The sequence below is a fragment of the Micromys minutus genome (assembly GCF_963924665.1).
Source record: "Micromys minutus genome assembly, chromosome: 3".
Taxonomy (NCBI): Eukaryota; Metazoa; Chordata; class Mammalia; order Rodentia; family Muridae; genus Micromys; species Micromys minutus.
Window position 1 is genome coordinate 81,828,216 of NC_137972.1, and position 18,344 is coordinate 81,846,559.

General features: G+C 38.5%; 2 protein-coding genes across 10 annotated transcripts in view; one reads left to right on the forward strand and one right to left on the reverse strand.

Annotated features, from left to right (window-relative positions):
- The window catches only part of TM6SF1 (transmembrane 6 superfamily member 1), a 68,352-nt gene that overhangs the window by 19,168 nt on the left and 30,840 nt on the right, over positions 1 to 18,344 (forward strand). The window contains exons 10-11 of one of the 9 annotated variants that reach the window (XM_080914489.1): positions 16,935 to 17,029; positions 17,641 to 17,869. The exons of 3 other annotated variants lie outside the window; for them this stretch is intronic. In XM_080914489.1, coding sequence (XP_080770615.1) covers positions 16,935 to 17,006 — 72 coding nt within the window. In that variant the 3' untranslated portion in view covers positions 17,007 to 17,029; positions 17,641 to 17,869. Of the gene's footprint in view, positions 1 to 4,214; positions 6,972 to 14,499; positions 14,622 to 16,934; positions 17,030 to 17,640; positions 17,870 to 18,344 lie in introns of those variants that run through there. 5 more of the 9 variants (XM_080914494.1, XM_080914495.1, XM_080914491.1 and 2 more) reach the window with 5 other exon arrangements.
- Positions 6,848 to 18,344, reverse strand: part of HDGFL3 (HDGF like 3) — a 47,287-nt gene continuing 35,790 nt past the window's right edge. The window contains exons 5-6 of the mRNA XM_080914496.1: positions 14,643 to 14,786; positions 6,848 to 6,976 (exon numbers count right to left, since the gene is read on the reverse strand). Of these exons, the coding sequence (XP_080770622.1) occupies positions 6,971 to 6,976; positions 14,643 to 14,786 (150 nt within the window). The 3' untranslated portion in view covers positions 6,848 to 6,970. The remainder of the gene's footprint in view (positions 6,977 to 14,642; positions 14,787 to 18,344) is intronic.

The following is an 18,344-nucleotide window of genomic DNA, read 5'->3' on the forward strand; positions in this document are numbered from 1 at the left end:
CTGCCATTTAATAAGAAAAAAAATCTTCCTATTTTCTTACTTAGATAAATGGAAGACACACTGGGTAGTTATTGGGTTAATTTCAGACTGTTACGAACCTCCCAAATCTGTTCTCTTCAGAAAATACAAGTTCAGTCAACATTTAAAATAAAAAATCAGGCCAGGTTTCATTGGGGGACTTATAATAAAGTCTCTTTTCGCACACAGCTTGCTATAGGATTGAAGTTGTAAGCCTAATGAGAAATATGGCAGAGCGATCAATTCTCTTACTAGTGTTTCCTATCACCCGAAGTAGTCAGTTCTTAGTTCTGTCAGATTTAACCAACTTAAGGGATGTACGTTGAGGCCTATGATGGGCATCAGTACTAAACAAAGGTAGACTTTTCTTTTTTCATAAAAGACACAGTACAACTGCTTGCACTGCATGTGCACTGTTTAGCTCTCTAAGTCATTTAAGGTGATACATGCAGAAAGATGTACATAAAATACAAACATGCTTTATACAAGGGACTTGAGGCTCCAGGGCTTTTGACATATCAGGGATTTCCCAAGTCCTGGAACCAATTCTCCTTGGATCCCAATGGCTGAATGCACACTGTTAGAATCATTGGAAATGAAACAAAGTCTAAGTTAATATAGTTAATATAATTAACAGCAGGAGTTGATTCAAGCTCTTTATTGTTACTAGTTAATTCAGTTAAAGCAACTTGTGTTTCTTTAACTCTCTTGATCATGAGTTTTCTCTCCTGTAAAGTTGCTGAGGATTAACAGGGTTATAAGTACAGAGCTAATGACAGTGCTTGACATATAAAAGCTATGTGACTCCTATTTATCATTATTAATATAGATTCCCAGAAAGAACTGAGAGAAAAATGCCTTCTCACTGAGATGAATTCTACAACTTAAATGAAGAGTCCACATATAACGACCCCCCCCCCAAGTCCCCGGAAAAAAACTGGGCAAAAGCTTAGGGGCAGGTTCCTAGTGGGCATTTGGTTAGCCCATACCAGCTGGGGCAGCTGAGTCAGGTTATCCCTCCCCACACACTCCCCCACCTCACCTTCCCTCCTGGATATGCTGGGGTTCCACGGGTACATCTGTGGACAGTCTAGCTCAGAAGAGTCAACCTTGAGGAAAGTCTTGTAACATTTTTTTTCTTCAGGGAAACCTTTAAGGAGTATCTTAACCTTTTAGGAAACTTCTAGATAACTAGGTCACCATCTCTCATCTGCTTCTGGTGCTTCATTACCAAGCACCTCTAGTGTTAAATTTTGACCTTGGGTTTCACTTTCTTACATGCTTATTCTTTGATAGAGTGAGAAGGTCAACAAAGGGATCTCAAAACTACAAGCCCAGATCACAAACAGGTAACTGAGGTTCCTAGTTTGCCTACCCCACCTCAGGTGGGCATTACCTGGCTTGTGGTGGAGCTATGATCCAATCTAGCCATGTGGTTCTGCAGTCAGAATTACCAACCTCTACACTGCGGATCATCTGCTTGTATTACATGGGGCCCAACAGAGGGTTTGTCTAATGCCTACAGTTTTGTTCTCCTAACACTCATGTGGAGGCAGGATTGTGATTAGGGAGGAGAGGGATTAGGATGGGGGGGGGGTGTCATCCTTTCCTAATTTTCTCTATAAATACAGGAGAGGGAGCTATTACAATTAAGCTTTTGGTTACTTTCATTATATCTTAAACATTCCATCAGACCAAAACAAAACTAACCAACCAACCAACCAAACAAACAAACAAACAAACAAAAACAAAACAAAAAAAACCCCAACCTAATACCTTATTTCTGCCAGGTAATAAGCTTAGAATGAAGCCAAGAGGAATGACGAGATGTGTCAGCACATCACTGGGCTTTATAATTATCACAATGGAGATACGGACTTTAGCAGCACACATTCCCTCCCTCCCTCTCCCAACTCCAGCAGGGTTCCCAGGCAGAGTTTCAGGCCCTGCAGGGAAGTGGAGTGAGTACTGCTGACCAGTATGCACTTGGGAAAGGAACCCTTTTCAGGTTCAACTGCAGCTCCTGAGACTTGGAACCCTGAGCACCTAACGCCAGAGGAAGCTGCAGGTGTGGCCCACTCAGCTGCCGCAAATACACTGTGCATGCCAGGAGCTGTACACAACTAGTCCATTATTCTTTTCTCATGGGCACACGGCCTTTGGTAACGATTGTTATGATCCTCGCCCCTTACTAATTCTGAGAATAATGGTCTACTACTATAGGTAGAGAAAAATGCTTAAAGATTCTTTTGTAGTCTGACAGTCACAAGACCATTGTTGTTGAACCTTTATTGAACTCTAACAATGTGACAGGTGCCACACAAAACATTAGACACAGTATCTGCCCGGTGGGCGTACAATCTAAGCTAAGGACACAAATCAGTTTTTGAATGTTGTCATGAGGTATTAAGTGCACTGTTCAGTGCAGGAAAGGGCCACACAATCACTGACCTTTCAGGAAGGTTTGCCTACAGACGTACAACCAACTGCCCATCCTGGAAATTATGGATAGTATTTTTCGGTCATTTTATGTTGAGCATAATAATCTATACGGATAGAATCACTAAACCCACAAATTGGACAAAAACAGGGTTCAAAACTGGCCTCTAGTCCAGAAGAAAATTGTTGTATGGTCAGAAAATCAGTTAAAGACCTAGAGAAGAAGTGTCAGGAGCCAAGCTTTTGTTCACTTCCCAGACTATTCACGACAGTGTCTCCACAAGGCAGTTTCCAAAGTGCCCTTTATTCTCAAGGTCTTTGTGTAGCCCTGAGACATGAACGTTTCCTGGGCCTTTCACTATCTGCCCTAGGGAGGTGTGTCTGAGAGCAGAGCCTTCTCAGTGCCCAAGGATCACAGTGTAGGCAATCTACTTGTTGGTCCTTGTCAACACACCACAGTAATTTAATTTTTATTTCCAGAGTAGTAAAAACATATAGGAGGTATCTGGAATATACCAGTAATTTATAAATTGTAGCCCATTAAAATATCTGCCATCGATAAAAATCTTAACATGCTCTTTTCTTGTCAAAGTCACATCAAATGCTAAGTGGCACATTTATCTGTTAGCACTTAGCACTCTCAATGGACTCCAAATGGAAAGACATATAAGGTAACAATACATTAAAAACAAATTCTTTAGCGACTCATTGTTACTTCAGTCTCTAGATTGCAGGATCCTTTATCTTTTCACTTTGAATATAGTATACCGATAATTTACTATTTAACTACATTTAAATCTTTAGTCTTTATTTCTGTGTATCTTGAATTTCAGGCAAACATAAAAGTGCAGACTTGGAGTTTGCATTTTATAATAATGTAAGTTTTCTGAGAATATACTCTCGATTTTTAATCCTGCTATAGCCTGTATTACTTTTCTAATACTTTTTCTCTGTGCTTATGAAAAGTACAAAAAACAAATGAGCCAAACAAAATTCAACCGTCACATTCTGAAGAGCTGACGAACTATTCCATATAAACAGCAGGAGCCCTTGCTGATCTATTCTGAAATTTCCTTACGCTAACCAGTCATAATTCTAAGTAGATTTTAGTTTGATTTAGAAAGGCTGCCTGTGTGTCTGTCATTTTATAATCATATTGCCATTCCCAGTCAAGCTATTAAGCTTCTTTTATAGACAGCCACAGCTATGAAGTTCCGTAAGACCAAACCCACGGAAGAACAAGAGAACAAGTCGATGGGCTCCGAGCGCTGGCCATAGCGGTGGGGCCGAAGCCCTCAGTGCCTCTCTTCAGTAGCTCAGTGTACTAAACACTGAGAAAATGTTACAACCAACTTCAGTTGTAACTCAAACCCAATTTCTGAGACCCTGCTGAGTGTGTACGTAGTTAGTCTTCCTAATTCAAATTGGAAAAAGGTGTGTGTGAGGGGGGATTTTTCAAAATTTTGCTGTTGAATTGAGCCACCAGTACTGTTTGGTATTTGGCACTGGCTAGGTTAAAAACACACAACTGGAATGATAAAAATCACACTTTGAAATGGATACATTATTTGGATAGTCATATCAAGACCAACCTTATATTTAGTGAACGACTATGTATTAAGACAGGATTATCTAAAGGTATTTTGCCTTTAAGATAGGTTTTGAGGGCACATGGTCTAAATGAGACACTCAGAATTTATCATTAATGCAAGTGAACAGATCTCATCCCTACTGTTTGTTTGTTTTAATGTAAACAGGCTCAGTTCTCTCACATTGGTGCGTCCCTTCATGCTAGAACTGCTTATGTCTACAGAGTCCCCGAAGAAGCGAAAATCTTTTTTCTAGCATTGAACATAGCATATGGGATTCTTCCTCAGCTCCTGGCCTACCGCTGTACCTACAACCCCGAGTTCTTCCTAAGAACCAAGGCAGACGAAAAGCTGGAATAACATACCTCACCTTCTCTGACTGGCACTCTCCTCTATCCCCTTCCATACATGAATGCTCAGAACACTCTTGCTTTGCAGCATACATGTGAAAGTAATGGTTTTGTGTGGGTCTATTAAAGCTGAGAAACAGCTTGTTTAAGGAAATATATCAACATTTGTCTGCGAGTGTGACCAGTGATCTTAACAGTTTGCACACAGTTGCACTCTAGTGCCTACAAAAAGCATAAAGATGAAACTATTCAGAACTGACTAACCATATTCACTATGCATAGGAAAGAATTCAAAATAGCAATTACAGGTTGGAGAAACAGCTTCATATGAAATGTATGAGTTGTTGACAATCTTAATATAAATGCCAAATCATTACAATATTTTTAAATTGATTCAAGTGTTTTCACATGGAAAGTATATTATTTATTGCTCTTTTTAAAATTGCTGTCAAAACATCTATTGTGAATTTAAACAGCTAAGATGACACAAATCAAACTTTATTAGTTGCCTTAATGAACACTTGTTTTATTGGTGGCTGGCTGATAATATTTCTCTTGTGTCTTGTATATCTCCAATAAAATTATCTTTTGGTGTTTATGAAGATAAACTTTATTAATTTTTAAGCATTTTATATATACATTTTCATGACAAATTTTGAACTTTTTATTTAAGAAATCTGTGCCAGGTAATGGTGGCACACACCTTTAATCCCAGCACCTGGGATTCAGAAATAGGCTGATCTCTGAGTTCGAGGCCAGCCTGGTCTACAGAGTGAGTTCTGGGACAACCAGGGCTACACAGAGAAACCCTGTCTCAAACAAACAAACAAACAAACGTCGTTATTTGTTCCAATTTAAAATGTTATCTACATTCTCCATGTTTTGCATGGCAATGAAGATATCTTTTGACAAGTTTGACTATTTTAAAATAAAGTACTTTAAATTAAAAAGTACCTTTTAAAGAAAATACTTGACAGCCTGTCTCTTAATGAATTTTCTATACTTGGAATTGTGTGAGTACAATAGGGGAGCCATTGATTGCTAAGTGACAGGAATCAGCTTGAAGGACAGTTGATGTCAAAGAGTAAGTAGACTGGTACATCTGAGCCTCAGAGCCCCATCACCCCCATCGTCATAATGACAATGGGCCTTTAGGTCTTCTTATACTTTCTCTTCATATTCATTAGTTCTTCAACAAAGTAAGAACACCAAAAGCAAACGGATGCACATAATGTAAACGCAGTGTCCACTGAGCTGGTGTTTTCTTAGACGTGCAGACAGATCCTACTATTACTCTCTCCTGTACCTCTCAGGGTTTTCAATTAACCTAACATCCAGAATATTTAAAAAGAAAAATGATAGAAAAAAATAAGATTTTCACCTGCACTTAATTCTAATGTCAATTTGCTGTCAATCTTTGCTATAACACAGGAATTACATTAATACTTCACATCACACATATGAAGCCAAATAACAGTAACTCAGTTAACAACCTCAAACCTTACTCCCAGTACACATTCCGATAAATTTATTCTGTAAAAACAATACATTTTTTTTGTTCTTTTTGATTTTTTTTTTACAGTAAACTTTTCAGCTACAAACCTCAAACATACACAAAAGATCTTCCAAGGACAAGCATGGCAGGGTGGATGAAACCCAAGCTGATGGATGTGTTCTTACAGCATAAGCTGGCATAAAAATAAATAAGACTCTCTAATCACAACAGCAACAATAATGTGCACACAACAGTGGCTGCTGACGAATGTTAACTACTCTAATTCTAGTTCTAAAAGAAAAGTTTATTTAAAAGCTGATATTCAAGAGTCAATGCTTTGTTTTCCCACAGTGCTCATGCTGATTCCAGCTTTCAGGTGTAAAGTGACCATCTTGAGTTTTAGCTCAAATCATATTGGCTTTGGGAAAAAAATAAATCCTTGCTTTATTTTGGTATGACATAAAAAGACTCCCTAAGTTCACACATAAACTCAGTTTGTGTGCACAGGAACATGAGTCTTGAGAAGTTTAAGTTTCAACTAGCTATTTCTAATACAGAATAGGTATTGTACAATATGGTTAAACTTTACACATGGCCTTAAAACTGAAAGATGACTCTAATTTTATCTCCAAAATGCCAACAGTATGTATCTAGGAGCTGGTTCTTGGGTTCTGCTATAAAGAAAACCCCATCCTGAAGTATTATGCTGAGTAGTCATCTAAAATACGAATTACTATTTAGCTGAGTATTTGATGGTGTTGGGGTAGAGGCAGGAAGCTGATGACTTGGACTGCCTTGGAAAAGAAGCCTAGACACAGAGAAATCTGCAAAATCTTCATCATTCTTAGTGGTTAAGGGCAACTTCATGCAACCAAATAACATTAAATTAAGCCAATAACCTTAAAAAAGGTTAAAATGTCTCTTTTTCCCTTCAGCAGAACAGAGAGGAATGTAATGCACACACTGGGGCTCTGTCAGCGACAACAAAGACTGTTGGTTCATATCAAATCCAAGAATCAGACAATCGAACAGTTAACCTTCTTGTGGTTTCTCTCAATATGCAGCATTCATTACGGTAGTTAGGTCTGTAAAAAAAGCAAACAAAACAAGCCTTAGATGATCTAGAACACTAACCAAGGAAGCTCGTCACCCCTTTGGGCACCAGACTACTGTTCTCTGAGGTCTGAATCAGCATCATAGGAGCAGCAGTACTTGAGAAAACAGCTTCAGAAGCCTTGCTTTTTTACCAACTAAAGAGTTACACGTTATTGTTATGTTCTATTAAACACCAAAAGAAAACCTGAAGCAACCCCTGTCTACTCTCCAGTGGAGGGAGCCATGCTATGGCACTCAAAAAGGTGTGCGCTGCCAGTGCCTGCTAAGCTACCATAGGACTGGACTGCCTGATACTGTCTGTGTTCACCCAGACTGTCTTCCACAGTATTTGCAACTTTAGTTATTTGTGGCACATGTGGCATAACAAAGTACAAGAGTTAGTGTCACCATGTCTATCTCTGACTTTCTGCTTTTGAAGAAAAAAAAACCAGATAAAACAAAAAAAGTCCAGATTTTTAAAAAACCTATGTGTCATACATGTGACAAAGATAAAATATTCATGCTTTGTAAAATAATTAAAATCTTAATTTTTATATTTCATTCTCTTTAAATATGTGTGTGTATACATGATACAGTGCACATATGAAGGTCATATCACAGCTTACTGGAGTAGGTTCTCTCCTACCATGTGGACTCTGGGAATCAAGACTCAGGTCATCAGGCTTGGTGGCCAGTCACTTTATCCATTGAGCCATCTTGTAGACCCAAGAATTACATTTAAATTTAGATTTTACTTTAAATTGTGTCAGGTTATATTTCCCTAAAGAGATGTTATTTTTGTTTTCTGTGTCATTAACCTAAATATGTTAACCACTTCTAGTTCTCATGAGATGAACAAAAAAGGGAACGCAGGCCCCAAATATTTTCCCCCTAAACCAGCTTGCATTATCCCATAAATACCTCAATCGACACATGTGTAGGTAGATGTTTCCACTTAATCAAAGCCTGTTATACTTTCCTTATCAAATCACACAGGACCTTCACACACTCACCTTATCAAATCACACAGGACCTTCACATGGAGAAAAGGTATCAAGCTTACCATTTCCATAGAACAGAAAATTTAAATTTCTCTGTCCCTACCCCAAACAAGGAGCCTAGTGGATCTTTAAACTCTATTTTATATATGGGTACACTGTTGCTGTCTTCAGACACACCAAAAGAGGGCATTGGATTCCATTACAGATGGTTGTGAGCTGCCATGTGGTTGCTGGGAATTGAACTCAGGACCTCTGGAAGAGCAGTCAGTGCTCTTAACCACTGAGCCACCTCTCCAGCCCCAGATCTTTAAACTTTTAAAGGCATATTTACAACCTTTGAGCTTGAAAAATGTAATGTTTGGTAACTGATTTATCAGTAAATGAAGCACTAAATATATGATTATACTCACGGATACTTCGGAGAACTCTTCCCTTGGGAGGAGAAAGATACCCAAATAATGAAAATTTGTTAAAGAAACCTTTAAAAGTAATTTTATTAAAAAATTTCGAAAGGCAGTAAATTCTGTGTTTACTATGGCAGAAAACCCCTTTAACAGCTCAATTCATATTAAAGAGTAGCTTAAAACAGACCCAGCAGTAGTCTCAGAGCTCTGTCCATGCACCGAAGAGATGGCACCAACATGACCACTTTAGAAGCACACCTCTGTTTCAAATAAGGTGCTGTCAAATGGGTGCTTGTGTAGCAACTGTAGTTTATGGCTTTAAATGTCTACTATAACTATGGTGCTCACGTGTATTAACTTGTAATCCATAATGTCTATAGACTGGATATAGAACTATGGGTATCCGCCAGGCCGGATGCTTCTTCGACCTAAAAGCTCATGTGGTGGCCATGTTCTGTGGTCAGCTTTTGTGCCTTGCATGGCTATGTTGGCTGACATCTGGAGGATCTAACCAGAGACCAACTTGAGAGACACAGTGAAAGAAGCTTTAAGGGACAGCAAAGCTAATGGATACCCAAAATATGGCAGGCAGAAGGCAAAAAGATTTTTATATATATACCATTTCATATGAAAAAAATTGATATCATGATTTAGGTATTTGGTGAGTTGAGCAGTGAGATGCAAATCAAAATTACAGTAAGATTCTATCTCACGCCAGCATGAATAGCTATCTATCGTCAAGAAAACAAAGACCAAATGCTGGGGAGGATACAGGAGTGAATGGAAACTAACACACTGTTGGGGAATCAAACTAGCTCAGCTATTAGTATCTGAATGGAGGCTCCACAGGCTGAAAGTAAGGGCTGGGAACACGGTCCTGTGGGTGAAGTGCTTGCTGCTCAAGCATGAAGACTGGATTCGGATCCTAGAGCCTATATAAAGTTGGGCATTGCAGTGTATAGTGGCAATGCCAGTGTTTGTAAGAGCAGAGCCAAGATGGGGGATGCACTAGCCAGTCAGCCTAGCAAAACCTGTGATATCAGGTTTACTGAGAAACTGTCTTCTTCTTCTTTAAGTGGAGAATGATAGAGGATTTTCAATGTTGCCCTCTGACATACACATACACAGATATGCATTTGAATTTAAAAAAAATAAAAAAGACAGAATTATTATAGGCCAGTTTACCAATCCTGAATATGTACATACAAAGAACCAAAGGCAGCATACATACATACATGTACACCCATGTTTACTGTGGCACTTACAATAATAGCCCGGTTATGGAATCAGGCTGGGTACCTAAGAAATGATAAAGAAAGTGTGACACACAGACACAGACACACACAGACATGCACACTCACTTTACTCAGCCAAAAGAAACTGTGGTGTTTGAATAAAAATTATTAAAACTAGAGATCATTGTGTTAAAACATATAAACAAGACTTACATAAGGCTTGTTTTCTCTCACATACAGATTTTAGACTGTAAACAGGAAAGACATAAGCAGAAGGCCTGGGTAAATATGATAATGGTATGTGATATATATATCACATGACATATAACATATGAAAACTTCTTCATGAATCTGTGTAGTTATTATACACTGATAAAAACGTTAGTATTGGGCACTTTGTAAAAAAATGAAGTGACTTACTAATTCATAGAAAAAAGTAGTTATTTGTTGCTAGTGATAAAATTTGATTAAGTGAAAATTATAACTTTAAATCCTCTGTGTGACAACTTCTTGACATTTAAAGACTTTAAAAAAGACAGTGATATTTAGAAATATGATTAAAATATAATAAAATATATCAAGACAAGACACAGTAACCTACAACAAAGAAGCAGCATGAAGAAGTTCTTGCAAGCAAGTAAAAGCAATCTGAAGAGTCGAGTAGTCTAAGAGACTTTACTGAACCAAAATATAGAAAGTTCAGATTCTGTCCTTGTTAACACCAGCTGTCAACCTGACAAAGCCTAGAATTGTCTGAGGGTCTCAACTGAGAGACTACCCAGGCCAGGTTATATGTGGCCATGTTTGGGAGCAATTGTCTTGACCGGTGATTGGTTTGGTAGAGCCCGGCACACTGTGGCCAGCACCAGGAAGGCGGTCCTGGGCTATAGAAGGAGCCTAGCTGACTACAAACCAGTGGGAAAGCCAATGTGTGAGCCAACAAACAACATTCCACAGTGGTTTCCTCCTCAAGCTCCTGCCTTGTTCCTTCCCTGACATCCCTCAGTTAGGGACTGTTACCTGCAATGTGAGCCAAATAAACCCTCTCCTCCTCAAGGTGGTTTTGCTCAGTGTTTTGTCACCGCAGCAGAAGGAAACGAGACAAATTCTTAATGTAGTAACCTTTAAGACACCATTATATACAAGAACTAAAAGGACTAGAGATGGGGAATAAAGAAGTCATCCTCACATGCAGCTGACAGTCCTGAAAGTTTCACCAGAGAATCCTCAGACCACGTAAATAGAGGAACAAGATAAGAAGACCACATGCAGACATACACTTGCTATACACTACGAGAGTCAGTTGACTGAAAACTAGAGAAAACCATCTCATCTGTAAAAGAAAGTAAAATGTCCAGGAATAAATCTAACCAAGGAGGTTGAAGACCTTCATGATGAAAACTGAAGACACTGAAAAAACTGGAAAGCAGGAGATGGAAGGGGTTCCCGTGATTATGGACTAGAAGGACCAATATTTGGTAAAAACACCTTATATGTATGTATGAAATTCTCAATACATTTTTTAACCTAAAAAAAGTGAAGAAAAACATAGGCAAAGTATTTTAAGACATAGCATAGGCAAGGACTTTCTAAAGGCTTCAGCAGCCTAAGAAATAATCCCAAGAATTGATAAATGGGATTATATAAAATTAAAACGCTCCAGTTAAGGTAATGGGAAAAGCTGAAGAAGGTGGAGAAACAACCTATTCTGTGTTGGGGGAAACAACATTTGCAAACTCTACATTTCCCAAGGGATTAGTACCTAGAATATATGAGAAACTGTAAAAACTGAACACTAAGAAATTCAATTAATAAACATATTTTGGATTCTATAGCTAACCATCCCCACCTCACCCTACCCCCTGTTCATTGGCCTCAACTCCTTTACTGTATTCAAGAGGAACTGAATTCTCTGCCCTCTCTGTGCCTGGAGCAAACCTCAACCATTCCCACTGCTTACTTCAGACGCATGCCCAAGAGCCCCAGGAGCTTCAACACTCACTCCCGCTTCTCTCCATCCATCCATTCTCGCTCCTACTCTTCTAAGAAACGACTAGAATCCCGTCCTTTCTTGTGAAGCTTCAGCACTCTTTTACTGCCCTCCCTCAAGCCATGACCTTGTTTCCTTAGAAACCAATGCTCACACAAGAAGTTTGTGTAAACTTGTATCCCACACACCCACGTACCTGAATTTCTGCCCTACTACTCCTTCATGATATGCTCTCATCTCATGCTTCTCTGCCTTCTAAAGGTCATGCACTATTGACTTTTCATTTTGCTAAATCAGATATTGAACCATTTTAGAGATTTGTGCATCAAGAAAACAGAGTCCCTTTGATATTCTACCCAGCTCATGACTACTAAGTATTTAAAGTAAGTTTAACATCATGCCATTAGCTTTATGGAGTATCATGACTCTTTAGAAAGCTACTATAATTTAGGGTGGGTGGGTAACTGACCAAGGGAACACAGAAGAACCCAGGCAGAAACTCATGGTGTGTAACAGACAATCTCAATAAGACGGCTGAAATGGTTATGCTTAAAGACAGAAAATGCTAGCCATAAAAAGAAAAGTCAACAGCTGGGCATAATAAAGTTTTTTAAGCAAACATTGAAGAATATTCCATAGAATAAGTAAAGTCCTATAAACCAGTAAGAAAATAATCTAATGGGAAAATAGGTGAAAACCCTGGAAATGTGTATCAAGAAGAAACATGGCTGACTCTTAGAAACAGAACAGAACAAAGACAAAACTTGAATCACCAATGATCATACTGCATTACAAACTCATACTATGACGACTATTTTATACCAATATACTGTCAAAAATAAAAGTCATATAACATCAAGTTAACTGCAGGGGCTTTAATATGCTGTTGGCCTGAGCATAAACTTGTCAACTCCTCCGTAACATAACTTGGTAAGGTTGAGAGCCATAAATTTGTATGTCAGCGTTGTCAGTTCTAGTTACATTCGTGAAGAACTTGAGCATGTATAACAGGAGACAAAATGCTTATAACAATACTGTCTAAAGCTGGAAATAGCCCAGATACCCATTAGTAGTAGATTGCAGCATATTCACATAGCATTATATACGCCATAAAAACTGAAACAATGAAAACTGAGTAAGGCCTGGCAAGATGGCACTTACTGCTAAGTCCAAGGCCTGAGCTGAATCCCAGGACTGATGGAAAGAGTATGGATTCTCAAAAGGTGTCCTGGGACCTCCTTACATGGACCATTGCAAGCTGTGACAGGCCCCACCCCAAGAATAACTTTTTAAAAAATTAGCCAAATGAATAAACATTAGAAGCACAGTGGTGAGTAAATGTCATCACTAAAAAATACCCAGCAACAAGCCAAATTGCACAATGTTGATAAGACAGACAGGAGAACTTTTAGGGAAGTATACCAAGATGGAAGGAGAGCTCTAGGAGACTGAGGAGAAGCAGAAAAGAATGGTTGCTAGTAAGAAAAGTCAAAACAAACTGTCTACTGATACCAAATGCTACAAGAGGAGACAGGACAAGTGTGGTGATGTACCCTGCAGGCCCAGCAGGTGGGTGAAGCACGGGGGCCAGCCTAAGCTACATAGTGAGGCAGACAGAGTTATATAACCAAGACCCTGTCTCAAAACCTGAGAGGAGGAGGAGGAAGCTGAGGAAGGCTAACCTGAGTGACAGGAGTAAGACCACTGAAACCATAGCCCCAGAGTAATGGTGGGTAACTAAGATGAAGGAAGAAAGCTGGTGACCCGGGACTGACAGGGACAGGTGAGAACAGATACAAACTCAGAGTTAACACAAGAGTAACAGTCCATCACTGTAGTGCGAGAGTCAACCCTTAGGCCAGTGCTCTACGCTCAAGTGCTCAGCCTTCATGGGCCATTATTTGAAGCCAAGTAGTATACGCAGAGGGAATGCTATCGGAAATGCCTATGTGCACAAATGACCTTTACATACTTTATGACTGTGGACCTGCCTGTGAATGCCAAAGTCAACAGAAGTCAACAAGACTCAGGATAGGTAAATCTGTTCCTACGGATATTCTAAATATCAGTACTCAAATACAGCTTGAACACTTTTATTCTTGTACAATGTTTCTGTACACTGAGTCAGGTTTACCATTGTATTATTCAAATGTTGATTTCTCTGCCCTCATATCTTGTTTCAACCTGGACATGACATTGTAAAGCTTTCACCAAGAATCTCCTGTTAAGTTACTCACTCCCATGTCAATAAGAGCTGATCACCCAATGACTGGGTAGAATAGAGAATAGGAGAGAGAGAGAGAGAGAGAGAGAGAGAGAGAGAGAGAGAGAGAGAGAGAGAGAGAGAGAGAGAGACAGAGAGACAGACAGAGAGAAAGACAGACACACATACACACACACACACACACAGACACAGAGAGATAGACAGACCTGGGAAAAGGAGACCAGCAGCAGGATGGAGGAATTGGAACCACGAAGAAGGGGTCCAGAGAGCGAAATCAACAATAATATGCAAGTATCATGAAATAGGGCTGGGAGGTAGTAAAGACAATCATTTAATTGCTCAGCTATTGAAATGTAGTTTTAAATAAATATTATTTCTTCTGTGTAATTATTGGGTAATAGCGTAAGGTAAAGAAATACAGCTGCCTTATTAATTCACCTTTTATATTTATATTAAGGATATTTCATTTACATATTCTATTTTGGACATGCCATTGACTTTGTGATAAAAAAAACAGAACTGTTAAATTTCATACTATCAATAATTTGAAGCCTGCCTTAAATATACTCTATAGTTACTAATGTAGTTTGAAAAAGCTAAGATTCAGAGCTTGAATTTTCTAAGAAGGTGTACTTTGTACATGGCTCTTTTGTCCTCAGATTCTGAACATCTGGCCACTTGTTCAGGCCTTGTGAACGGACATACCAGGATGAACGGTTACTAACGCTAGGCCATGAACACTGATTCCAAAGCAACATGTCTTCAGAGGTGAACAGGAGATAGGGAATCAGCACATCCTCACCCCTTCACCAGCTTTCTGCAAGTCTGAAGCCGTGTTTCTTGTGTCGTTGCCAGCATCTCCACCTTCAGAGCTGCTCTTGTTCTCTTCTTTGCAATCTTTATCATCTTCATCTCCTGGAGATTTCCGGGACTGTTTAGAAGACTTCTAAACATTTAGACAAGTTAAGAATTAGAGTCAAACGTAGAGCTCCAAATGCATAAATGTAGGCAAAGAGGTACACAAGGAGCTGTTGGCATGTGGTCTGTGTGGCTTGATACAGCACACAGAGAACACATGCAGTATGCCAAGGGTTGGCTGAGTGGTGATGGACAAGTCATTTTACTTCTCTGGACCTCTAATAACAAGCTAGAAAGGAAGCAGATGTGGGCTAGACAACTACCAAATTCGTGTAAGAAGTGTGATAATAAAAACTAGACCACACAGATACCCACAACAGGACTAAATACAACTGGGTGAGTACCTACAACCTCAGGAAGCAATCTCAAAAATCACCATGTCCTTCTCTGTCACATTACAGTGATAGAAACCAAGGTCCAGAGAAGTGAGGTGAACTTTCCAAGACAACACAGGACATTCAGGGTAGAACACTTCTTGCAGCAGTGTGTCTAAGGATGTCCACAGAAAGAACCTGGACAATGCTTTTGTATCACAGCACACCACCATTTAATCTTTATGGGTAATTACTTAAACACTAAGGCTATACTGGTAAAACAGTCTATTTGCTTTATCATCTTGCATTTGGAATAAAATTATAGCTTACACTCAAGTCTCCTGGTAGAATACTACTAACATGTCTCCATGTTATATAAGATGTCTCCAATTTTATGTCTTATAAGGATGAAATGTAGGATTTTCTAACATTTCCTTTTAAAAGATTTTAAATTTTAAAAGATTGATTTGTCTTATGTATATGAGTACACTGTAGCTGTCTTCAGACACACCAGAAGCGGTCACTGGATTCCATCTATAATATATTATAATATAATCCATTATAGATGGGATCCAATGTGGTTGCCGAGAATTGAACTCAGGACCTCTGGAAGAACAGTTAGTGCTCCTAACTGCTGAGCCATCTCTCTAGCCCTGAATTTTTAAAGTTATTTACTGTGTATGAGTATGTATTTGTATGGGTGTATGCACCTACTATGGCATGTGTGGAAGTTAGAGGCTAACCTGTGGAAGCTAATTTTTCCTCCAATCAAGTGGTTCCTGACTGAGGCCATTAGGCTTGGTAGCAAGTGACTTCATCCACTGAGTCACCTACAACTGCTCTTTAGTGGATTTTATTTAAGTAAAAAAATGAGCTTAATTCTAAGCATATAAACAATGTCTAATGGCTAGTGTGAATGACCACGAGGTAGAAAGGTTAGACAGTTGTTCTAATGCAGTCCCTATTCTTCTCTTAACAAGCTTCAAGGGCTGGGATTACAGCTCAGTCAGGAGTGCCCTGCATGCAGGAACTCTGGGCTTGATTCTCCAGCATTATATATATTCTGGGCATAAGGTGCATGTCTATGAGCCCAGCCCTCAGAAGATAGAGGAAGAAGGATCACAAGGGCAACCTTGGACTACATAATAAGTTTGAGACCAACCTGGGCTACAAGCAACCATTTTTTTAAGGAAAGAAGTAAAATGGGAGAGGAAAATTTAAAAGAAATTAATCTCCAAATACTTTGCAAACAAAAACTAGAATAAATGGACTCAACCAAATAATTTCTAGCCTTCCAGAAATAAATCACTAAATCTGAGCCCCTCAAATAATCAGATTTTAAAAATTACTTTGTGTGTGTGTGCATCTGTCTGTCTGTGTGCAGGCACGGTATAAGCAGCTGTGAGCAGCCAGAGTGGACGATGAGAATCCAACACTGGTCCTCTACAAGAACAGTCAGTCCTTTTGATTTCTGAATCACCTCCCTAGCTCCTTACTTAAAGTAATCAATTTTTGGGTTTCCGTTGTTTTTTAATGCAAAGATGGGCCGAAGAGATGGCTCAGTAGCTGAGAGCACTTGCAGAGAACCTGGGTTCAGTCCCCAGCACTGACATGACGGCTCACAACTATGTGTGACTCCGCTCCAGGAGAGCCATAGTCCCATTCTGCTCTCTGCAGGCAATACACACATGTATTGTACATACATACATGCAGGTGACACACACTCATACATTTAAATGAATAAATGTAAAATACATAAATAAATGTAAAATACAAAGAGAGCGACCATCTAGTTACATGACAGAAAGCATTACATTGCTATTTTACTTAACTAAAACTACAGTCCGCACTCAAAATATTAGTTTAAAATGTTATCACTTTTAACTTTTAGATTAAAAAAATGTATTAACAAAGTTTGGAGCATGGTCACCTAAAGATTCCATATGACAACATAAAGGTAACTTTTTCATTGTAGTAACTATCATGTAACAGTTGGAATGTGCAAACTGCATTATCCAGTAATTATCCAGTAATCTTCAAATAACAGTACTGATCTGCCACTCTGCCTAACACATCACGAGCTCTGTCTCCTGTGCAGGGTGTCTGTGAGTAACACCGAGCTTGTCCTTCTCAGCACTTGGCATGGTACAAACACCAAGTCTCAAACCCAGTGGGAACTAGGGCATCACTGTACTTCCAGTATCTTAGCAGGAAGTCTAGCTGCCAAACTAACTTTGTAAATCTCTTCAGATCAAATTCTTATACATTTGTTTGAAATTGAAGCTTATTATTTATTTTACTAATGTGGTTTTGAGTTGGTTCTATGTCTAATTGTTACTTTGTTAACTAAAATTCTTGGTCTTTTGGCATCTTTACTAGTTAATTTGTTTTAAGAATTTGATACATCTTAACTGTAAATCATTTGCATACAAATACTTTTTATCTATATTTTTCAGTATCTGCTAGTACTTAATATGAATCAGCTATACATTTACTCAAAAGATATATAATTTTCTTCAGATCTGTTGTACTTTGGCTTTTTGATTATTGAAGTTTTTTCTCTTACAGGTAAGCGAGATTAGGTAAATAGAGGAGCCATGAGATAATCCTTTACCTAGCTGGGATGTTGCTGAAGGTTTATTGACTACTAGTTTTTAAGTGCAAAGGGAGACTACTCAACTTAAAGAGAAATTCAACACATTCAACAAAAAGAAAAGCCCCAGAAACAACTCTCAGACTGTATGAAGTCCAAGAAATAAAGAAAACAAAACAAAACAAAAAAATCTCTATACAACAAGAAAACTTTGACTATTTCCATGTTACATTTTGTTTTACATGTACTTTTATGCTCATTGTAACTATTAAGTTTTCAATGCATACTATCAAACCTTTAAAAAAATCAAGTACTGACTAAAAATATATTCATACAGTTTTATGTAAAAATTATTTTAAAATCTGAAAAAAAAGTACTGACAAAAATGTATTGTATAATTTTATGCAAACAATGCTTAAAATCTGTTCATTTATCTTTGTTTTGTAAAATAAAGTTGTTAAAAAAAAAAAACAAAAACAAAAAGAAAATAGTGGGAATCCAGAAAAGGTTATACCAGGTTATACCAGGAAGTAATTTCTCCAAGTGCTATTCCCACATCAGTAGACTTAGAAACTAGATTCCCTGTCCTTTCCTAAAAATTGTGGATTAGCAGTGCTGGGACTTATAGCATGTCAACAGCATTTCACAAGATGCTCATACACATGAGATGTCCTATGTC